This window comes from Helobdella robusta (assembly GCF_000326865.2).
Source record: "Helobdella robusta unplaced genomic scaffold HELROscaffold_6, whole genome shotgun sequence".
Taxonomy (NCBI): domain Eukaryota; kingdom Metazoa; phylum Annelida; class Clitellata; order Rhynchobdellida; family Glossiphoniidae; genus Helobdella; species Helobdella robusta.
In genome coordinates this window covers 5,964,057-5,989,661 of record NW_008705330.1, presented here as the reverse complement: position 1 = coordinate 5,989,661, position 25,605 = coordinate 5,964,057, and the positions used below count along the sequence as shown (strand labels likewise).

Below are 25,605 nucleotides of genomic sequence, written 5' to 3'. Positions count from 1 at the left end.
GGCCATGATGTGAACTGAACAAATATCAGGAATTTCATCATATTCACGATGACGTCACCCACATTAACATCTAGTCATCTACCTCATCATTGAAATCATTGATGTCGCCATAGATATTCTCAACAAAAACATCATTTCAGTTTACCACTTAGTCTGCACTCATCAGTGTAACAAGTACATTATTATTAATCATTGCCCTATATATCATTGTGATGTTCATCATCATTGTGTTCATCATCATCACCCTGTTCATCATCATCATCATCACCCTGTTCATCATCACCACCCTGTTCATCATCATTATTATCATTAACATCACGCCACTACCATTATCATGATAACATCGAATCAATCTTGTTACTTTAACAATAGCTATAATTACAATAATAATAATTATTTCATCCATAACAACAACTATAATTTTTATTATAACAAATTTTGGATTATCCAAAAATCACCATCGTTTGTCATCATCACCATCATCAAAAACATTTTTCCCAACATCATCATCATCGCGGTAACTACATTTTTCAATATTACTATCATTCACGTGGAACTAACGAAAAAACAATTATTCTAGTTATCTTTGCAGCTAATGATGTAATCATCTGGGGTCACACGCTCTCCTCTCCTCTCCTCTCTCTCCCTCTTTCCCTCTCACTCTCTCTTTCTTTCTTTTTAATTCCCACTGCGACTTCATTCTTTTCTCTTTTTTCTCTATTCTCTCTCTCTCTCTCTTTCTCAATTTCTTATTCGTTTTCTCATTTGTCCTTGGAGGAATATTCACCCAGCGTATGCAATCTGTTCCATCGGAGCAACATTCGCCTACGCTGAAAATGAAATAAATTACACTTATATAAGAGCAGGAAATTTTATTCTTACTTGAACTCACCGCACAAAATATTTCTTCTCATCCATGTAATTCATAAGTACACGCATACAAACACACACACACACACATGCAGGCAGACTGACGCACGAATACACACATGAAGTTGATGATAAAACAGAGAAAACGATAGAGAAAGAGAGAGAAAGAAAGAAAGAGAGAGAGAGAAAGGAAAAAGAGAGAAAAAGAGAGAAAAAGAGAGAAAAAGAGAGGAAAAAGATTCAAGTAATACGCAGATCCAGTAATGAAAAAAAGTGCTCACCCACATAAGCATTACGTAAGAGACTCCAAACATCTCGTACATACATGTCTGAATAAAAATCAACGTTATTGTCATCATCGACTAAGCAACAACCGACTGATACTAAATAATAATTTATTAGTGGTAGTAATGTCCTTGATTATGTTACATCGTTTGCTGAGTCTAATTTAATGTTAATTATTATCGGTGTAACAATTAATTAATTAATGCTAATTAGTGCTTTATGGATGGTCTTCAACTTACAAATATTGATCCTGATGGATCTAAACGCTAAACTGATATATTTAGAGTCGTTGATATTAAAATAAAACTACAAACAAGTATTAGTGACTTGATGTAGTTAGTGAATATTTCAATCCAATAAAAACATTACGCCACCAGTATGACAAACCTGTGGCCACCGAACCCAAACTAAAAAATAATTAAAAAAAAAATATGTCAACTTCGATGACGTCACAGCCAGAAGATAGCGATGACCTCGTTCGAAATCAATTTGAACCTGACAACCATAGAATTCATCACGTATCTGTCGACGATATTTATAAGGAAGAAATGTAGAAGTGGTGGCTCCTGCTCTGCCTCTCATTAATGATACCATCAGCGAAGCAAAAGCGTTAGTGGTATGCGTACGTATATGTAAGAGTTTCAATATTCTCGAGTAATTGTAAGCGTGAGCATGTGGCATACGATGGTACTCAACAGACACATTTTATTTCTTGTACGTTCGGGTAGGTAGGTATGTTTGTAGGAAAGAAGACGTGAATAAAAGAGGGAAACATTAATAGGAGATAACAAAAACTTGTAAGTACCTCGGACTACAAAGCGCAAAACAAAAGCAAAATCAGACTGACAGAGAGGATATGTGCCTGCCTATAAAGCATAAATACGTGAGTGTCCTAATGTGATCAAATGCTGGCTGGCTGGCTGGTATATTATCATCCTAAGCTTAATTTCATTATTATGACATTCTCGTCAAAATCACACCGTTGCTATCACGATTATAAACTTTATCATCTCAAACGTTTTCATCATCATTCACGTCACCAGTGATATTTATTCACCTTCTAATCATCCAAAAAGTCATTATCCAATTTGTCATCATCGTAATCGTCCTCAAGACTAACATTATCATCGCCACCATCTTCCTCATTAAAACAACTGTCATAATTTGTTTTCAACATGACAATCAACGTCATGAGCATCGCTAGCATCATCACCACCACCGCCATGGACGTCCTCACAACATCATTTTTATAACATGGACATTCCCATGTCATGGGCATTAACATTGTCAACAGTACCATCACCATTACCATCATCGTCGTCGTCATCATTGCCATTTACTGAACCATCGATATAACGATCATGAATCACACCGCCTGAAGAGCGCTGAAACACTAAAGCTGCTTATCATCAAATGGACAGTAACAGACGACAGCTGTTGCTTCACACGCAACAGCTGTTACTTCACCAGACTACATATTGTATTAACATTAACGTGCAAACAACAGAAAACATATTTGATACAGATTCGTGAAATTTTTTTATATATAAAAAAAAATTAAACCTCATTTCTTGTTTCATAGTGATAGTATGAAGAAAAATAGTAGAATCAACCAAGGACCGGAGCGTACAAAGCAAAGGAGCATTCAACAACTATTGAAATCATTTGGTTAAGAGATGAAAATTCTATCAAAACAATTTATTTCATTGTTAGAAACATTAGCATCCATTTTTCTTACAACCAATGAGATCATCCAGATCATCATCACAACTATTACCCTCATTCAGCACCATGATCATCATCACCACGAGCTCCGACTTCATCACAATCATCAACATGGCCATCAGCAGGCCTAACGAAATTTCAGCAGCCAATCAAAGTGAAGAAGGGCAGTATATAGCAATGGATTGTGTACTTACAAAGCACGAAATTATGTTCCCCATCTCCACTGTTTAATTGCATTGCCTGCGTCATCAACATTCTACTATCGTCATCACCAGAGCATAAAAAATAAATCCCAAGTGTCATTGAATCACTCACTATCATCATCGTCACCATCACAATCAACAACAAATACAAATTTACCGCTATCACGTTCTACTCATCACCATCATCACCAACATCGTCTTACATGCACTGTCATCATTTTTATTATCACCATTATATATCAGGTAGCAATAATTCTCAACAGCCAACTTGATATCAATTAAAACAAGATATGAGAAACTATGTAATAGCAATCTATTAACCACATCATCACCATCATAATCACTACAAGTAGCACCAGTGCCGTCCTCATTAGAATGAGATGAGCATAATGAACATGATCAAATCTCAGAACAGTTGTATGTATAATCAACCGCATGCTTAATTATATTCCAATGTATAAACAACATCATCATTTCTTCATCACCATCTTCCTCATTATATTCATNCACCTTATTCATCACCATCATCACATCACATCCCACGAGCGACGCGTTGGTGTAGTGGTTAAGACGCCTAGCACTACTGTCGTAGTATCTGGCTTCAAAAGCAAAGTGAGTCCTGCCTATAACATGCAGTGTGTACTAAATAACATGAATTGTGTGTTAAAAAACACAGAAAAGAGACATGTAAAAATCTTTATGGTGCGATTAACATCATCATCATCATCACTACCACCATCCACCATGCATCATCATCAGTCCAACCACCATACATCATGCACTAACACGTATACACCCACTTTTACATGATTCATGGAGTAGAATTTAATAAGTGTTACTCTGCGTGTATGCATCAGTGCGTATGCGTGTGTATTTGTATGTGTGTACGTGTATGTATACGTATGAATATGCATGTATGTGAAAGTGCATAAAAGGCTAGACATAGAAGGCTTATACTTGTATACATTTGAAGAATGTATAAAGTTACAAAGCAGCAAGTGTCCAACAATGTAGTTCATAACACAAGATAAAACCAAGCCGAGGTATCTCATATCGACCTGTACTCATTTAAAAGTCTAACTTCTTTCTTAACTGCATAAAATTTCTTTTCGCACGCACGTACGCGTGTGCGTGTATTTGAGTGGCGGTAGTATTTGTATTGCGTGCACGTAGCAGACAGCACTAAGAAGTGCTATATCAATATTATGTCAATCTAACGCAATAAAACCAGATCGTAGGTAATTAATCCAATCTATCTACGTCACCATTCAAACGTACAAAACAAACAAACAAACAAAATAATGATTAAAAACATGCTTGGAATTAATACTATTAAAAGCGTGTAACAAAAATAGCCACAGTAATAACACGCTGAAACAGAAATCTGGGCGCGCCGTCATGAGTTTCGCACTTGAAGCGCAGCCTGTACGAAGCCATGCAAACAGTATTGAAGCATTTTTTTGTCAAGTGTGAATTAATTGTGCACTGGCATAAGTAACGCCATAAGCTTGGTTTGTAGTTTATTAGGTATTTGTGTACGTGTATCTGTTTGACTGTACACAGTCAGTGTATAAGTGCGTGCGCGTGCGTGCGTGTGCGTGCGTGTGCGTGCGTGCGTGTGCGTGCGTATGCGTACGTGTCATATTTTCTCGCGTTAAGAACTTCAAAGTTGATACAGCGGGACAATGGAAAAATATTTCTTTCAACTTCAACTTATTACCGTAGACTTGAACATAAATGAACGTTGAAGCATTTAAAAATTTGCACATTTGAGATTTTCTTTCTTTCTTTCAATTAATTTGACGTCATCAAACGTCTCGAGATGTTTGTTTAGCAAAGGGTAATCAAAAGTTTAACCTGAAACCACAGATTAGAATGGTTAATGCTTTGCTGCACTGTTAAATGAAACCATTAATCATACGCTCTCCCGCATGATTCATCTTGAAAACGTGACCACCATACCTCAATAAACTATTTCTTAAAAAAAGATAATTCACTTAATACTACGGTAGCTATATTAAATTTTTATGCACAAGTGATGTATGAAACTTCCGGATGGGTTGATACGAGTATCGAAAATAATGAATGGAGGAAGTGAATGAATGAATAAATGAATGAATGGAGAAAGTGAATTAATGAATTAATAAATAAATGGATGAATGAGTGAGTGAGTGAATGAATGAATAATAGATGGATGTTGAATGAATGTATGATAGATGGATTGCTTGGCAGTAAGATGAACATATGATCGGTGAAGCTGGCAAGTATATGAACTAATGAATGGAAAAAAGAATGAAATTCTAAATAAAAATGAAATTGAGATAAATTAAAAAATGGGTGAGTCAATGATTAATGGATTGACGAGTAGATGAAAGAATGAATGAATGATTGATGAAAGAAGGGATGAATCAATTGATAAACTGCTATCAAAAAAGCCTGGAAACGGATGAATGGATGAAATGGAAAAAAAGAAGAAAAACCAATCAATCAGTCTATTAAATGAGATATATAAACGACTGGAAAGCCAATGATGAAAAAATAGATAAACGAAAATCGAACAAGTTTATCCCAAATACACAGAAATACATAGATACATATATAGACACATACATCAATACATATGCAGGGAACACAGATACACGCACATACACACGCGCGCGCATACACATGCATCAAAACACCTAAAAAAGCTTAAAAATGACTAATTTAATGAAGATGATGGTGGCACAAGGGATGACTTATGCCAGAGGCAGTCAACGTTTGTATGCGTAAACGTGTGTGAGTGTGTCTATGTGTGTGTGTGTGTGTGTGTGTGTGTGTGTGTGTGTGTGTGTGTGTGGTGCGTATATATGTACATGTACACGTGAAGATGATATATATCTGTGTGTATCCCACAGCCAGACAATGAAAGAAGAAGATATTAAAGATTCTGAGTGAAAAATGAAAAAAGAGGTCCTCAAATTGACATTTTAAAAATCATGCTTCCTCATCACACCGAAACTTTACGACTGGTTTTCCACTGATGACACCATTATAACCGCCATCATATAATCCAACAACAACAACAACAAAAACAACAACAATAATAATAATAATGACAACAACATTAATAATAATAATAACGTTGACAACATCAATAATAGAAACGTGTTGGTTATTGTCATAATTACAGATCACCCATTGAAATCAGGCCATTTTAACATTAGGCGAACTCGAACTAAGACAATATTCAGACAACGACCCAAAAATAAACATAAACAAAAATATAGACAAAGATTGGAAAGCTAAATTTCAAAAAGTTAATTCTTAAAACAAGATAGCGTGAAATTAAGCCAACTTTTGAAATCATCATTACCATGTAAAAAGCAATTGTCATCATCGTTAACATTTCGTATCAGTACATCACATACGCTTATCATTTTTCCACGATCCATTGCGCCACAGGGGTCAATATGTGGTCGTTGTTATCCTTATCATCATCGTCATCATCATTATCATCAAAATAACAACAGTAAATAGTTTTGTCATCATTCTTATCATCATCATCAACATAATCATCATCATAATGGTCGTCATTATTATTATCATCATCATCATCATGAAAATCACAATCGTTATCATCATGAAAATCACAATCATCATCATCTTCATTATCATCAATATTACCTTAGGGATCATTAAGTAATCCTAATGCATAGCAGAAAGAGTACTTCTCTGACCAACGTGCAGATTACACAGCAAAAATAGCATAGAGCAAGGGTTTCAATTCAATGCCCAAACACCCACACACCCACACACACACGCACACACACATTCAGTACTACAACAATACCATCTCGATATTTATTGGGGCAGCCTAAAAGAATGGACAAACAAACAAATACTACTCACCAAGCATCCTGTCTTGCATGCACCGTTATATCTGCTTATTTATTTGCTTATAAACTCTCTCCATTTCTCTCTCTCCCTTTCTCTCTCTCTCTCTCTCTCTCTCTCTCTCTCTCTCTCTCTCTCTTCAACGTCTTAAGTGTGTAACGTATATGTGCGTGCCTGCTTGCGCATAAAAGAGTCGAGTATGGTATAAATTTATAAATTCGTGTATGTCCACTATACTATTTTGTCCAAAAAATGTAAAAGATTTTTCCATTTTCTACCTGCTGAACTCATCACGGAGGTGTGAATGTTTCAAAACATGCTAACGAAATTATTGAAATTATCATATATTAACATCTAATTATCAAGATCATCATCATCATCATCCTCACGACCATCATCACTATCAAAATCTTTATCACCGCCATCATCCTCATCTCATTTCAACAACTAAATGACAGAATCTAAAAACCTATCTATTCAAAATCACACCTGGCAGCATTAGCAAAGTAATCACTCTGATTTATTCACACACAATAGATAAATACACATGTACACACGCGTACACACACACACATATATATATATATTTGAATATATATAGTATTTGAATACTATAAGCACATTACACATTATCATGATACGCTATCTATTGACAGGCATCTCAATACGCCCATTAACACACTATTCTAAATACACCATAACGACGAAAGTGTCAGCAGACTATCAGGTGTACAAATAAAATGAATCTGATCTGAATAATTGACTGGATAAAAACATTGTAAACCCACACTTGGTCATCATATCATGTTCGAACTGTGATCTTGATTTCCTAAATTACATTTTACAAGTCATTCACCTCAGATATAACAGACGTTTATACATATATATATACTTTACATAATTCCATACATCATAAACATTTTTACATTCTGTATAATAAATTCTTAAATAGGTAGATAGGTAGATAGATAGATAGATAGATAGATAGATAGATAGATAGATAGATAGATAGATAGACAGACAGACAGATAGATAGATAGATAGACAAAAAGAGAGACAAATAGATAAACAAATAGATAGACAATAAGATAGGTAGATAGATCTCTCACAATCACAGAACAGTCTATAAATCATATGATAAATATACAGACAGTTTGCCAAACTACAGACTACTTACTATAAAAGAAACCACACCCCATACAAGAATGCGACAGCCCAAATAAGCATACTTAAAAGTAGAACAACAAAGCAACAAGAAAGAACAACAACAAAAAAAACATCAATCACAACAACGACAACAACAACAACAACCCGCCATCGTTACATCATTTGATCTAAAGAGATAACTCCAGCAAATATTTTGACAACATAAACATCACAAGCTAACATCTGTTTCTACATCACTTCTGAGTGTGACATTAGAATATAAACTCTGATATCCAATATACATAGGTTTTCATTCATGACATTGATAAAAATAAAGAGAAAACTGTATCAGACAAGACGATAATCTCCGTGCTGCAGGTGCTGCTAGCAAATAGCACATTCATAACAACTAGTTCAAATAATGCTTTGCCTATTCAGTAATAAAAATAAAAATTGTTACTCATTACATTGAGAAAGATTCAACAATAAAGGATCGCCTTTGTAGTAACTTGTAACATCAGCCAAACAAAGCTATCGGTAGAGGATATTTATAACATCAAAAGTCACGCCCAAAATAAAATTAGCACCACCAACATCATTACTCATTACTACTACTACCATTATTACTACTGCTGCTGCTGTTGATACTGTAACGACCAATACTTCAAACAACACCATAGAGAATATTTAAAACACCAAAAATAAAAATCACTCAAAATAGAATATATACCATTAGCATTACTATTTATTAGTTATTACTACTATCAATAATATTATTACTGTTGCTACTACTACTACTACCACTATACAACTGCTACTATTACTACAACAATAACTACTACTACTATTACTACTATTATTACTACTACTAATAATAATAATAAAATAACATTAATTAACATCATTATTGTTCTATAATTGTTGTGTGCTTACTCTTATGGCGTCATTTAGATATATGAAACTGTTAACAAACAACAACAAAACCCAAAAGTCTCAAATTAAAAGCAGAAAAAATTATTCATCGAAATATGTTCTATTCGTTATACACTAAGGAAAAAAATTACAACAAAATTTTTCGCAATTTCAGCTGGCGTAAAAATCACCTGACAGGTTATTAAAAATGAAATGCATAATCTTTTTTACACTCATCCATTTTCTAACAAATTTTGCTTGACAACACTGCATTAGAAAACTTCATCGTTTCGTCATGTGTTTTTTTTTTATCACCCATCTACATTTTTATCACCACTCCATCATCATTTTTATCATCGCTCCATCGTCATTTTTGCACATCGTCATCATTGTCACACCAATATGAACATACTCTTCATGTACATTTCATACATGTACATCGTGTTATCATTATTACTAATAAAAAATTACCATAACCAACATCATAGTTGTCAATCTTAATCACAATCATCATCACCTTAATGACGTCTTCTTCATCATAATTCATCATAACTCATCATCATCATCAATCAATCAATCAAAACATAGAATGCTGTTCACAATTGTTGAGGATAATCGGCATGACAATTTTCAAAAATAATGACAATGTAAAAAGGTTATTACTGCAGAGGATGAACCAATGTAAACAATGTCACCCATTTTATGTTCTCATAATGTTTATACAGCTATAATAATGGCCATTACCTGATGTTATTATATGATGATGATGTTATGATTACAACGGATGAAATAACGGATTATAACTGATCTGATGAAATGGCTTTGTATCTGAAATAAACTTATTTATCATCAACACTATTAAAATAAGCATCTCAAAAGAACAACCACACTATTACATACAATCAGCGCCTGTAAATAAATCACCCATGTATTATTATAGATTCAACTTTAATCTAACTTTAATCAACTGTAATTAATTTTTTATGTAACTTCAAGTCTAATAATGTCATTAATCACACAAATATTATTGTTCTTTTAAGATAACACTATTAAAAGATTTCAAAAAATAGATAAGCAAAAGGCTAACAAAAGTATCCCGGAAATGTAGAATACCAAGAAATGTGCATTTATATGTGTATATTTGTATATGCTTATCTTGGTTAAGGTGGTCTGCACTAGATTCCTACTTATTTGAGTACCTGATTTCTTTCAAATAAACTTTGAATAAAAAAAAAACCTTCTGCTTTTCACCAAATTAAACAACACACGCCTATCCATTGGCAAGTAATTATAACATACAGCTAACATTGCAATAATACATAATATAATTTGATCTGTGGACATAAATTGTCTGAATAATAATAACAATAACATTAATAATATAATAATAATAATAATAGAAATAATAATAATAATGGCGATATTAACTGGCCCATTAATAACATTCCTTAATCCCATAAAAAATGCTCAAAGGAATTAACATCTGAGAATCTTAAAAATCCAGTGAAAGCCTGATTGATTAGGTGAGAAGTTTTAAAAAAACACCTATGTGTGTATGATGGAACCTGCCGGGTGTTTGTATGTGTATTGTATGTAATGTATGTATTTATGCATGCATAAATATGCTAACAGACATATACGCATTTATATATGTGTATCCGTGATACATATATGTATCTGTGTGTGATACATACATGTATGTTTGTATCTGTGTGATGATGTTTACGTAAAGGAAATTTTGTATATCAAACTTATTTAAACATTTTTTGTGGCATATAAACTTGTATGAATATGTTCCCATAGTATGTTTGTTTGTGCTTGTGACAACTTTGGGTTCAGCTAGTTCAATCATTTGTGATTTTCAACTTTTTCCAAATCACTTAATAAGAGATGTGCAGACTAAAGATATATCCTAAATGTTCATGCAAATACAAATAGCCAAACTTCAAACAGAATATCATAAACATTGTGAAGGAGCAAAATAAATTAGTATATAGTAGTAATATCATATTCTTCTTTATTTACTCTTTCTTTTTTCTATCTTTTCTCACTCTTTCTCTCCCATCACATACTCTCTCTCTCTCTCTCTCTCTCTCTCTCTCCTTTTAACATTTTACATGTGTTTATAAATAAAATGTTTGTTTGTTTGAGGCAAATATTTCATCTCTTTTCTATGGCTTCCTATGTGAATTTTAACAAGTTTTAAAAGAATGATACACTGCAATACATGATTAATCTTGTTCACACATAGATAAACACTCACATATAGATACACACTGTGTGTTTGTAACTGAGATTTAGTTTTATCAAAGATCATAATGTATAAAAAACTGAAAAAACTTTAAAATCTGAGTTATGTGCAAGTTTAAATTTGAAAAAGTGGCAAAGAGGACCAAGCAAGATTTAGATCTTAAGTTGATGTGTGGCTTATTATCAAGCCTTGGATCTATCAGTAATCCTTACTGAGTCAAATGCAATGTACATTTGCCTGGGCCACATGCTTACATACATATATACACAACACACACAACACACATAGTACACATAAACACACAGAAACATAGACACATTCATATACACAAATAAGCATAAGCATCTTCATACATAAACACACACAAAAAACATGGATAAAATATACACATATAAATAATTCATTCACACGCACGAACGCGCATACACACTCACGCACACATACACACGTTAAACTAGTAAATCACAGACTTAAATTATTCTAAAACATAAGTAATACAGAAATGAACTTGAAAACATTCTTACACTAATGCTTTTCCAAACAAGAAAAGTACTGATAATGGAAAAGTAAAAGTGAAAACAAAATAAACACTCAAGTATAAACAAACAAACAAACCATAAACAACACTAAACCACACACATAGAAACACACGCACACATACACAAACACTCATAAACATACATTCCAAAGTGTAGAACTAGAAACGCACACACACACCAGAGAATGAGAGAAGAGAAAGAGAGAGAGAGAGGAGAAAGAGAGAGACAAAACTGGAAATATGGAAGGAGTACACACAAAAATGTTACAGCAAACCAATTAACTTAAAGGAAATTGGAAAGAGATAATTTTTAAAAATGAAATAGATTGAAAGCAAGACAACAAAATAAAATTGAGATTTATGTTCTGTTGGTATAGAAAAAAAAATATCCAAAAACCTTTTATGGAATTACATTAGGCCCAAATATCCAATTACACATTTAACATTTTCTGATTAATAAAGCAAAGTAGTAATTAAAATATACAAACCACCAAACACTTTTGTAACATTAAAATATACAAAAATATAAACAAAAAAACTATCATAAAAAAAATGTTCATAAATTTTAATATATAAAATTACTATTATGCATATATACACTTGTATCTTGATACAACAAAAACCTGATAAAAGGATATCTAATATTATAACATAGCATTATCATTTCAACTTCAAACTCTGTATTGTATATCGCTACATTACAAATTAATTAATTATTTATCTATGTCACTTATTAATTTTGAACACCTAAGAAAAATTCAAAATCAATACTTCAATTTAATAAAACCGGTAAGCAATTTTGCACCTGAGTTATGATCTCTAAAGTAGTAACTAATATTTATATACTGTGTATTTCAAGTGAACAATAGCATAAGCAAGCATGACAATAAAAAGTTTTTTCATGGGTTATATCTATGCATATACATATATATACACACACACATATATTGTAAGCATGCAATTGTTCTCCCAATTTTGAAAAAAAATAATGCAGATAGGAGTGATCTAAGGAATGACCGACTAGTTTCAAACTTGTGTTTTGTGTCGAAAGTCATCCAATGCGTCGTTGCAAAGTTTGTTAAAACACTTAGATGAATATAAATTGATTCCTCTCTGCCAGTCTGGATATAGACGTTACCATTCTACGAAAACTGCTTTGTTATATATTTTATCAGAAATATATGCTGCTATTGATGAGCAAAATGTTTCTCTGTTGACGTTTTTAGATATGTCTGCGGCATTTGATTGTGTAGATCATGGTATTCTGTTGGAGAGAATGAACAACGATTTTGGGATTTCGGGCACGGTGATTGATTGGTTTAAGTCTTATCTTTCTGGAAGAACAGAACAAGTCTCTTATAAAAATAATTTATCAAATATAAAACTGGTCTCCTCCGGTGTACCACAGGGTTCTGTGCTTGGACCTATTTTGTTCTTATTATATACAGCTGATCTCTATGGAGTTATCGAGTCATTTGGTTTTAAATACCATGCTTTCGCAGATGATATTCAGATAATTTTAAGTAGTAAACCTGATACCTTCCATTTTGAAATTAACAAGCTTACTGAATGTTTGAATAAATTGGATGTTTGGATGTCGTGTAATTATCTGAAGTTAAATCAGTGCAAGTCCCAGTTTCTTCCTATAGGCACCTGGCAGCAGTTATCAAGGGTTGGTATTAATTCAGTTATAATACAAAATGAAAATGTTCAGTTTTGCCATAGGGCTACAAATTTGGGGTGTATTTTTGACACCAAACTAACTATGAATGATCATATAAAAATAATTGTGAAGACATGTTCATTCCAACTGCAAAGATTGAATCGAGTTAAAAAATCATTGAACAAATCAACATTACAGTCATTAATGCACACGTTCGTCCATTCACGTTTGGACTATTGCAATAGCTTGTTTTATGGTTTACCGAACAGATCGATTATGATGCTTCAGTCCATCCAGAATAGAGCTGCTAAAATTGTTGCAGGTGGCGCTAAATTTGATCGCGTTACGCCAATTTTGAGGAACCTACATTGGCTAACTGTCAATAAAAGGATAATATATAAAATCTGTATGGTAATGTACAAGGTTTTAAATGGATTTACGCCAGAATATTTGACATGCAAGTTCAATAAGAAGAGATTACATTTGCATATTGGCACAAGTCTAAGATCTGATGATGATAATTTGATGGTTGTGCCTGTTTTTCGTTTGCAGATAGGAGCAAGAAATATTGCAGTGTCGGGGGCGGTTGTATGGAATGGTTTGCCACGGTCGTTGAGGGTGTGCAATTCAGGAATTGAAAACTTTAGGAAGAATTTGAAGACTCATTTATTTAATCAATAACTGTGAACTGATTTATTTGTGGTTTATTTTATCTACTTTTTCAGCTATTTCTGTTAATTATAGGATAGCGCTTTTGAAAAATTAACACTATTATTTTTAATAAGTGCTTCATAAATTTTAATGATAATAATAATAATATATACATACATACACTAAAAAGACATTGATGAGCAAGTTTTATAAATAATTTGTCAATCTACCTAAAAGAGTAAGGCAGTAATGGTTTGGTATTTAATTTTATTATATATTCAATTATATAAATATATATATACACATACATTCATTTATTTATTTATATTTGTATTAATAATTAATAGCCAACAATTCAATCACATTACAAATGGCTCAGCCAAACAATAGCCATGTCTTAGGATTAGCTCATTATTAACAACTGATAACTTCTGCTCTTAGTGAGCAGATGAAACAAATAAAAAAATAATAATTACTAATAATTATTTATAATTATTATTTTATCTTGATTGAATGATATATTTTTATTAGTTTTTTTAAATGATTTGTCTTTATAATGGAAAAATTTTAAAAATATCCTAATAATTAATTAATAGTAAATACAATCAATTATATAAGAGCTTTGTAATTAAAACATTATCACTGTCTTGACATCTTGTATCATTGATTATACCATTATTGATTAAAAATCTATTGATTAAAAATCTATCGATTTGTAATAAAAAGTTAAAATGCCTTTAAAAAATCCTTGAATTTCTAATTTAATATTAATTTTTAATTAAAATTTAATAAACCAAAAGCATATAAATTATTCCAATTTTGTGACTAATGATTAACAATGGCAATCAAATCAGGATGTGTAGAATAAAGTGTAAAGTCAAAAAGAAAGAAAAAATGAAAAGTTATGCAACAATTTTAGTATAATCATAAAAAAAATAAATTTAAAATAAATATAAAAAAATTATATCTGGCATTCAGTTTTTGAAATAATTTTGGAACAATCAATGAAAAAAAAGAAACGAAAAAATTTATAAATATTTGGAAACAATTTATAATCCACATTACATTTAAAAAAATTCTTGAAAAAAAAATGACAAGGGAAATAAAAAAAAATTTAAAAAAAAATAAACCAGAACAAGAACATTAAATTAATTTTAGGGCCAGTTGATTAAATAGGAAAAAGAAACTAAAAAAAAAAATGAAAAATCATATTAAAACATTATAATTTAATAAAATCTAACCTCTAAAAGAGAAAATTTGACTATCAATTTGCAAAAATATCCAAAAAAAATTGACGTCAGTGAACACGGGAATGGAACCTAATAGCTTGGTTGCACCTGAAGACAGTACGTAAAAACTATCGCAAGCCAATAAGCTTTGTTAGATAATATAATTAAATATTAATATCTATATTATAATAAATTTATACAATTCGAATTATGTAATTAATTTATATGATAGTCAAGCTGAATGGCGCCATATACATTTGTGGTGATCATTGCATTTTATTTCAATTTTGTGCATTTCAAATACGCTGAAAAACGTCAAGTATAATAGAGTATTTAAAAATTGCAACAACTTTAAGTTTATTCATTGAAGGACAAATCTAAAAATAAATTGAAGACGTGCCTCTTCTATCAAAAGCTCAAACAATTTTTAATGGGTAATTTTTCTAACAGCTTTTTTTAAATACAGACGTGTCTCTTCTATCACGAGTTCAAACAATTTTAATGGATTAATTTTTGAAACGTTAAAACAAATTATCCAACAGTTAGATAAAAACAAGAGATAATTGTTACATTGCTACATACAAAACGTTCAAACGCTAAACGAAGATTGTAATTGTTACAGACACAGATTCAATAATTGTTAATTGACTGATGAACAGTTGTCAAATAGTAACTCCGTTTGTCACTTTTATCGTCTGAATCTGATCAAATTTAAGTAAATAAATATTAAATTAGAACCGTTTTAATAAATAAATTTCATTCATATAGACATAAAGTTATAAAAATCAATCGTGAATAAAAACCCTCACGACATAGAAAGATCTCCAACCTAGAATTTCATCAGATTTGACGTGATCAAACGATTGTCTTTTGGAAAATGAAACACAGCCAACAATCTCCTGTTGGAAACTTGTGGTCCCATAAACAAAGCACGACCATGACGTTGGTGACAACCTGTAATGTTATATGTCATATTTGTCCTATTTTTATTCTCTCTGTAGCATTTCTCAAAGGTATCAACAACAAATACACAGTGCACGTAAATGTAATTGTATCATAGCGTCAGACATTGCATTTGAACACGGTAACTGCAACACCAGTGCCAGGCGCCTTAGCCGTTGAGCCAAGATGCCTAACAGAGTTAACGCGAAAGGTCACATTACGTTTTACAATGAAGCGCCACACTACTTATACAAACCAATTAGAAAGTGTGATGGAAATAGGAATTAAACAAAAAATTAAATTATAATATAATATAACCAAATAGATAAAGTAAAATTACTTTTTAATTTTATCATATATTGAGAGGACTGACATCTGCATTTGAAATGGATTTACCAGATCACCAACTTCTTCATAGTGCTTCAAACTTTTACTTTTAAATTATTATTAAACGATAGTTAACCCGTTAATATTTCCAGTAAATAGTTTAGTAATATCAGCGTCAACTTGCACGCACAAAACACATACAAACCCACAAAGTTTTATAAAGACATACTTTAATATTTCAAATAGTGCAGCCTTAGGCACTAGAGATTTTTTACCCATGAGAACATTCATTCTAAGGACATGGGCAAGCCTGGATTGTTGAGGTTTAAATTACTTCAATGTTGATTTGTTTGTTGTAATTGAATTAGTTTGAAAAAAATTATTCTCAAATAAACATAAAAGGCAAGAAAAGGCAAAAAAGTGAGAAACTGATTTTTAAAATATACTTTGAAAAAAACAAATCAACACAAAAGTTTAATAAAATTGCTCTGAAGTGAATTAACAACAACTGAATGACACGCCAAATGACCTTTTCAACTTTTCCAGTTTTTCATTCAATCCAACTGTTTCCAACTCACAGAGGTACCAAGCTAACTGGCTGATGTTCACCATGTTGCTTCCTGGATAGCATCATTATCATAATTAGCACCGCTACCATTACCATCACATCCACACCTTCATCATTATTATCAAGACATCATTAGAACCACAGTCTCGTCATCATCTTCCTCCTCCTCCTCATCATCTTCCTCATCAACATTTCATTATCATCATCATCATCCTCACCGATGAAAGCACTCAGCAGATCCCTCTTCAACTTCTCCAAACCCATCTCGGCCAGCAGAATGATCGGCTTCTCCTCCTTCGACCACAATATCACATCCCTCCTCACGTCCCCATTGTATGACTGCCTGATCAGATCTGCCAGCGTGCATCTGTTTGTGTTGCTCAACTATTTGCGAGTGTATGTGTTTGTATGTGTGAGCGTGTGTGTTTGTATGTGTATGTGTGTGTGTTTGTATGTGTGTGTGTGTGTGTGTGTGTTTGTATGTGTATGTATGTGTGTGTGTGTGTGTGTGTGTGCGCGTGTTTGTTTGTGTAGTGTAGGAGAGTAGATAAGTTAGGTGTGCGTATGTTCAAGTGCATGCAATCGCAAAATAGAATTATTTAAAAAATAACTCAGATAATAAAACGAAAAAACTGATAATCTTCTCCAACAATATCATCATCACCGTTAGCAAGACCACCACCATCATCATCATAATCATGAAAATAATTACATTCGTCATGGTGAACTGACCATAGGTTGGAGTTGCTTGGAGAGAAGAGCGTGGAAAATGCATTGGAAACAGGAAAGCAGTTCGCTGTATGAAGAACAATCTGTATTATATGTATGCATTTTCATTCTTGTTTATGCATGTGTGTGTGTGTGTGTGTGTGTGTGTGTGTGTGTGTGTGTATGTATATAGATATATATTTGTGTTGGTGCATGTATAAATATATGTGTATGTGCGCGATTGTATGTATATTATGGATGTTATGTATGTGTGTATACATATACATGTGAGTGTGAGCACATATGTTTAAGCATGTGTGTATATGTGTGTATGTGTATGTTTATGTGTGTATTTGTTTATGTGTGTATGTATTTGTGTTTGTTCGTTTAAGTACGTTCGTACCTCTCATGACATCCCAAAGTTGGTCAGTAAAATCCATGTTGAATCTTTTGAGCAATGAAAAACTTTTGCAGGATTTCTGCTGGTGCTGTTGTTGTGTTTCAATGTTGCTGTTGTTGTCAGATGATGTTGGTGGTTGTTGTGGTTGTTGTTGCTGGCTGCTGTAGCTGTTACTGCCTTCTTGAAGTTGAAATGACGACAGCAATACAACAACAACAACAGTAACATTAATAACATTACTTGTTTGGAAAAATTTTGATAATAAAAATAACAATTAGTGAGGTGAAGATATAAATGAACGAATGAATGAAGAGAAGAATGAACGAATGAATGAAGAGAAGAATGAATGAATGAATGAATGAAAGAAAATATAAACGAAAAAGGAATGACTGCAAGAAATAAATGAACGAATGAACTACAAATTTTAAAAAAAGAATGAACGAATAACAGATGAAAAATAATAAAACTAGCAAATAGACAAATGAACGTGTAAATAACTAAACGAACATACGAATGAACAAATGGACGAACGAACGAACGAACAAATTAACAGAACAAACTACCTACCGGCAATTAATTTTTCCACAAGTTCACGAGCAGTAGCATCTCTGTTCCTGACGGGCCACATCACTTCCTCCTCTTCCAAGGCCCTCAGCAGCCTCTTTGTATTTATTTCATAATAAAACACATTATCATTATAGGTGTGAAATAATTAGTGGAAGATTAAGAAGAGGGGCTAGTATGTGTAAAATATGTTCTTGGTACTTCAGAGTTTAACGAAATCAAAAAAAGAGAAACCCCATAATCATCGTTATCATGTTTGATAGTGTAAATATGCTGTAGGGACCTACCTGTAGAGAACTGATATCGTCAGATAAGTTACTCATCATCACGTCGTCACCATCATCATCATCATCACCCCCACCTGCGTCACCATCCATGTCGTCGCCAATTCTGATCGACTGAATTTTAAAAATAATCACCATTATTATTATAACATTATTATTATTATTATTATTATTGTTATTATATCATTATAACTGTTAAGATCGTTTGCAAGTTATTTTTCGTTGTAACTTTGGTAACTATGAACGTAAAAACTGCAGTGCCGATCAATTCATAAATTCGAATTCGCATCAACGAAAATTTATTGACCTAAAAATTCTAACAATCTAGCAAATCGTTAAAAAATATTTTTAGCATATTCCCAAGAACTGAATTCTTCCAATTAATGATATTAAAATATCTGAGTGAATGAAGAAAATCATCGTCGATGACATCAACACTGAATGCAACCGTGACGTCACCACCACCAACAACAACAGCAACAGACCAGGGTAGCAGTTGCCTGGATAGGTGGACTTTCCAGGGCATTGGAGCCCTCTTCGTCGTCCCACTCGAACTTGACACTGACCTGATTAAAATGACCTTCAACCTTGTCTGACCCATATAACAGGCAAGTGCTTGTGTACTGCCGCCTTTTCTGAATTCAGTAAGAAATAATAATAAATAATAAAAACAATAATAATAATAATAATAAAAATAATAATAACAATATCAATAATATCCAAATAATTATTGTAGTTCGAATTATAATAAAATTTCACATATACAATATACAAAACAAATCACATAACATACTTTAGTAGCACGCATTTTAGTGCGATGTTAGTACTACAATACTGACATAACCTGGTACAAACATGAAAGTGCATGTACTATGTTGCTAACATACATCACTAGGAATATTTAATATCTATAGAACTATTTAAACATATAGTGCATTGGTGCTGAATATGTGTGTACGTAGTACATTAGTACTAAATATGTACCTAGAAAAAGTAAAATGGTACTAAACTAACACAGTCAGTTAACAATCTTCCCAGTAGTAATTGCTCAACAGATGGCACCTCTTGCATGTTGAATGAGTAACCTGACGATAATGATTATAATGATGGTGGCCCAGTGATGATGACGTTGTCAATGATGACATTAATATCATAAACAATGATGGCGTTAATGATGTAACTCAATGTAAGTGAAACTGACCATAACTACAAAAATGACCATAGTAATAATAACCATAAAAAAAACAAAACAAAAAACAATCTCATCTAAAAAAAACTAACATTTTGACTTGATGACAAAGCTATCAACAGCCACACGAACGAGTTGTTGGTCTCTGATGTTGTTGTTGTTAGTATTGTAGTTGTCGTTTTTGAAGTCGTTGTTGCTAACCAATGACGACATGCAAACTATTCCATTTCTATCCAATCCATCGCAGAGAACCAGCAATCTTTTAAGATTGTTGCAGCTGTGGTTGTTAGTAGGAGAACCATTGTTGTTGTTGATGGTGGTGTGGATGTCTTTCATGTAATTTTGCATGGTGATGTTATACATTGACAGGATAGTGCTGGCTTCTTTCAGCGATAGAGGTAGATAAACTTTTTTACTCGCCAAATTTTTATCCTCATCATTGTCTTCAATGTTTAGATTTGCTTGTCTCAGGTGGAGGTCTTTTTGGTAATCATACAATTCTAGTGGGGAACCTTGAAATCAGTACACCAGCGCATTGCTGAATTAGTTACTTTGCAAATAAAGAACAAAAAATGGTTTTGTTTGGAATAAAACGTGGCATGCCAACCAACCTAAGGTCTGTTCAGATTCAAGTATAAAATTATCAGCCGCATTGTTGTCGACTGATCCTGCAATCATCAGATCAACGTAATCTGATGCATTTTTGGCCTGAAAATAATTAATTTTAAAAGCAATTTTATTTTTACTTAAAAAAAACTTTACAGGTAAGTTTCATCATAATTTTTTGACATAAGATATTATTTGCAGATTAATAATATAAATAAGAAATATGCCAATCCTACTTGTTTATTCAAAGTCTTGGACACCACAACAAATTCATTTTCTTTAATGAGATACCAGAACTCAATGGGCAAAGGTGATGCTGACTTGTCCACATAATCCAATGCATAGCTCTATAAAGAAATGGATCTAACATTATCTTCAAGTTAATGAATATAACCAAACGAGAGTATTTATATGTAACTTATTTAATTAATGAAAAATCAATAAAAAAAATAAAAAATGTCATTAACTTGATACGTTGAAGATGTCTTGCTATTCACACACCTGAAGCAATTAAATATAAATTACATGAAAGGATGTTGCTAGCATGGCTACCTACATGTATGTTTGTGTTTGATCAGATGAAAGTTTAACACATTATTTTTTGCATTATCTGTATCTCTAAATTCTTATTAAATTAAAAAACAAACCTGAGAAATGCTTTTAAAAACAAGTTTTGCTTGTCAGAGACAGCCATTCTCTTCTTGTTTCTTTTTTAATTAATGATCTCTACTAATTCTATTAAAAATTAAATATGAATTTATAAAACTATTAAAAAAATTAAATTAGTAAAAAATAAAAAAATTGATATAAACTTTTACTTGTTAGTTTATTTGATTTTGAATCTATTTATTAACTCTCTCTCTCTATATATATAAACTATTAAAATTAACTTTTTATTAGTTAGTTAGTTATTACTTCTAAGTTAGAAAAGCAGATTGTAAATGAAACCGTACAAATTTGTGTTGTTGAATGAAATAGAATAGCTGAAGCTGCTGAATGTCAGAATTTCACTGTGATGTCTAGTCAGAATGATGTCAGAATGTGAATCTGATCATACAAACACATTCACAAACTTCACAAACGATTTTAATGCGTTTAATTTTTAATAATTTCAGCAGAACAATTTGAATTATTTTTTTAAATTAATTGAATAAACCGCCGACGATAAATTGAAATCTGGAACTAAATTGAGAATACCGAGCAAAGAACCAAAATAATTTTCAGAATTTATATGATTAGAAAATGAGCTATAGTCCTTAAATAAAATCTAGATTTTATTTAAGGTTTAAAAAAGTTGAATGTCTATAACACTTTTTCTATGTTTAAAAAGTTCAACACACGAACAGCGCATATTCATATGTGCCAAACGACGCATCACACACAATTCATGGGATAAGTGTGGAACCTTTTGTCGTACTCAGAAGTTACTCCGTAACAGAACCAGGCAATATAATTTGTAATATAAGAAAACCACAATGCAATCTCTAGGTACCTACGTAGAATGCAAACATGCTGATAAACAATAACAAATAATAATAATAATAATAACAATGACAAAATTAATAATAATAACAAATAATAATAATCTCAACAATGGAGAGTCAAGAATAACATTAAACATTTTAAAATGTATCTAACTGATTTTTCAACTTCATTGGAAAATGTTCTTATTTAGGTTATACCATGCCATCTTCCCGTTGATAACCATTACATTTGCTCTCAGAATAAAATTAAGTATGTATCAGACGGACTATTATTCATTCATACCAAACTTAAATTAACACAAAATTATTTAACCAACATTCATACATATCAATTTCTAAAAGCGTCCAACAATTTATATGAAATATACATCACATGTTATTATAGATAACGCGTTCAACATATTCGATCAAATCAAAATAATGCATTTAATAGGAAAATTTACATTTATTTAGACAAATTAACATTATTAACATCACAATGGTATCAATTGAAACATGTAATTCCAAGATGACAGACTGATAGATGTGTTGGTACAATTTTATGAACCAGACACTGCTAACGAGAACTCTTGTAATGAAAAAGGTGAATAAAATTATGGAAAAAAACGAAAGAAAAAAATATATAATAATAATAATATATTACAATAAAATGATGTTATTAATGTTTATAATACATTAGTCTTGATGAATGAAACAAAGTGATGAAGAAAAACAAGTTGATATATCATCATGTATCTGTATAAAAAAATATACAAATGTCAGTAAGAATGCTACTACTTCATACACTCGATAAATTCCCTTAAATTATTTCACCAGTGCTTTCCACATAAATCAAACCATAAACAAACTACTAAAAATAAATCGTAGAAAAATTAAAAGAATGGACAAAAGTTACAACAAATATCAGGAATTCAATAAGCGGCATCTACCATTGTACCGATACATCCGGTAGATACGATAAATCGATTCTAGTACTTGACAGATTGGATCGAGTCGCAACGAGTTTGTAAATAGTAATTCTACAAATTTAATGAATACATTGAAAATGTTAATATATATTATAAAATGCCTGATTGCATTAATTACATCTATTGTAAAATAACTCCATGATATTTTTAATCTTTGAAAAGAAAAGTTGAATTCGGCAAATTTTGGGTTTATGATGGTGCGAAGGTTGCCCAGAGGAGCCCTGTTGAAAAAGATGAAAAACTTTTATTTCAAACTGACAAATCCACATAACAACTTGATTCTGTTCGTAAGTACTATCTTCATCCAAGTTAAAAAATTTAGTTTCAATTCATGAACAAGTTGGTGAGTTTGAAAATTGAATGCTGGCTTAACAAAATGTAGATAACAGTTTGATAATTTTGTCGATTGCATACATTCCATCCATTTCACCTCCTACTAAGAATTTTCACGTTCTGGCACAAATTTGTAATGAATTTTAAAAATTTTGAATCTATCTCAATAAGTTTAAGATTTATTAAATTTTTTTATTAAGGTCGAAAATCAAGGTTTTGGGTGGTTTTCATTTACCTACATGCTTCAAAACAATCTTTTAAACAGTGAACGAATTATTCTCCCAAGGGAATGTTCCGTAATAGGTTGCATGGTTTGATTGTTATGTATCAATATTTGTTAACCGTTTGTTCATTTCAAATTAATTAATTTTAATCCGAGATGCTAAGTTATTATGATATTTGGTACAGCTTGCCAAAATTTTATTCAATCAAATAAAAATTTAACATCCTTTACAAGTACCGACACAAAAACCATTTCAACACCGAATCCACATCGGTAAAAGGGAACATCCCTGCGTCTTCGTCATCGCCCGCAATAAAAAATGCCAATGGATCAAACTGACTCACATCGATTACGACAATCTCCTCAAAAATGAGTTCCAGTTGGATGAGTCGAAATTCGTTGCGGACCAGCCAATCGGTAACGTGTTAGAGGACATGTTCTACTTGTACGTTCGTGTCTCATTCGGGCTCGGCAAAGCTCTCATCTCCGTCGACTACATCGAGGAAATTAAAGTCATCAACAAAATCGTTGAACGTGAGCCGGATTTTTTTAATTTTCTCTACAATTATCTTTATTTCTCAAAAGGTTTTAACTTGTAAATGAATAAATGTACGTGCATTAATGTATCAAGAATGAAAACATATCACACATTGTTTGCTATGGAACCTAAATCACTATGCTGTACATAAGTAGCAGAATTTATTTTAAAAATAAAAATAATTTGAAGTTTTTTTGCTTTTATCGATGAATTGTTTTACCAAAATTTAATCAGAAAAAATTTTGACAAAATATTTCCACAGCTGTCATAAACGATCGACACGAGTATGAGTTTGACATAGGCCGTGAGATGGATGGGTCTGATTAAATTGATTTGAATTTTGATTAATGTATCAATTTCTCATTAAAATTATTTAAGAAAACTTTTAACTATAATTAAAAAGTTATTTATAAAACTAATTAGGGAGTTAATTGCAAATTTCATTACGAATTTAATTAAAAAATATGATAGTTTATGATATTTAAGTGGGAATGAAAGTTTTTACGAAGTATTGTACAACATGAACGAGGACAGACGTGATGCATTTGGCAACGATTCCTACATTGGTGACAACGATGACGACTATGTATTTAAGTTAGTTTTCGCTGTTTTTTATAAATTGTTTCGAAAAACTTTGAAAAAGTCACCCATAAGGATTCTAAAAATATGAAGGTAATATAATACTATTTATGAAATTTCAAATTCCGCCCATTTTTTTTGCATAAAACCAAAATCTCTACCGCAGATATTTTCTCTCTGATTATCATAACTTTCAACGTAATATTCATTGCAATCAACAATCACATCATAAATAGAAATATAAATTACCATATAACTGTTAATTTGCCTTTGCGATCTTTATAAAATAAAAATACACAGATATCACTCTTTTCTTCCGAAAAATATTTTTCATATTTTCTTAAAAATAGCCAATTAACTAGCAAAGAACCAGAGACGGTCAGAACTTTTACCGAATCGGTAAAACTATCGATACCAATTCAACCCGTCACCGATAACGAATCTCTCATTTTAAAGAATGTTTCTAGAGTTCTCATTAAAGATAACGAGCCTGAAAGTAAATAGAAATTGTAGATGCTGAAGTTGTTTTTGAGTTAAGACAAA

General features: G+C 31.8%; 2 protein-coding genes across 2 annotated transcripts; one reads left to right on the top strand and one right to left on the bottom strand.

Annotated features, from left to right (window-relative positions):
* Positions 1 to 15,787: 15,787 nt before the first annotated feature.
* On the bottom strand, positions 15,788 to 22,052 carry HELRODRAFT_189487 (hypothetical protein). The gene is made up of 19 exons (XM_009029486.1): positions 21,975 to 22,052; positions 21,887 to 21,947; positions 21,585 to 21,674; positions 21,405 to 21,438; positions 21,174 to 21,284; positions 20,943 to 21,039; positions 20,424 to 20,843; positions 20,157 to 20,227; positions 19,628 to 19,777; positions 19,146 to 19,256; positions 18,862 to 18,955; positions 18,298 to 18,474; positions 17,919 to 17,998; positions 17,405 to 17,570; positions 17,148 to 17,238; positions 16,848 to 16,928; positions 16,632 to 16,724; positions 16,179 to 16,303; positions 15,788 to 16,050 (listed from the first exon to the last, which is right to left on the bottom strand). Exons 3-19 carry the CDS (start codon positions 21,629 to 21,631, stop codon positions 15,980 to 15,982), a joined length of 2,019 nt encoding a protein of 672 aa, XP_009027734.1. The 5' UTR covers positions 21,632 to 21,674; positions 21,887 to 21,947; positions 21,975 to 22,052; the 3' UTR covers positions 15,788 to 15,979.
* Positions 22,053 to 22,412: 360 nt separating this feature from the next.
* HELRODRAFT_164586 (hypothetical protein) lies at positions 22,413 to 24,810 on the top strand (the record flags this gene model as incomplete). Its single annotated transcript, XM_009029485.1, has 4 exons — positions 22,413 to 22,425; positions 23,289 to 23,423; positions 24,180 to 24,479; positions 24,746 to 24,810. 4 exons carry the CDS (start codon positions 22,413 to 22,415, stop codon positions 24,808 to 24,810), a joined length of 513 nt encoding a protein of 170 aa, XP_009027733.1.
* Positions 24,811 to 25,605: the final 795 nt, after the last annotated feature.

What these genes read in the sequence shown, in the direction of transcription:
- HELRODRAFT_189487 (XM_009029486.1), bottom strand. Translation starts at nt 21,631, where the DNA reads ATGGCTGTCTCTGACAAGCAAAACTTGTTTTTAAAAGCATTTCTCAG. An exon ending in GAAGATTGTTAACTGACTGT is followed by an intron (nt 19,778 to 20,156) that starts GTTAGTTTAGTA and finishes TACTGAATTCAG; the next exon opens with AAAAGGCGGCAGTACACAAG. An exon ending in CAAATCTGATGAAATTCTAG is followed by an intron (nt 16,051 to 16,178) that starts GTTGGAGATCTT and finishes AAATTTGATCAG; the next exon opens with ATTCAGACGATAAAAGTGAC.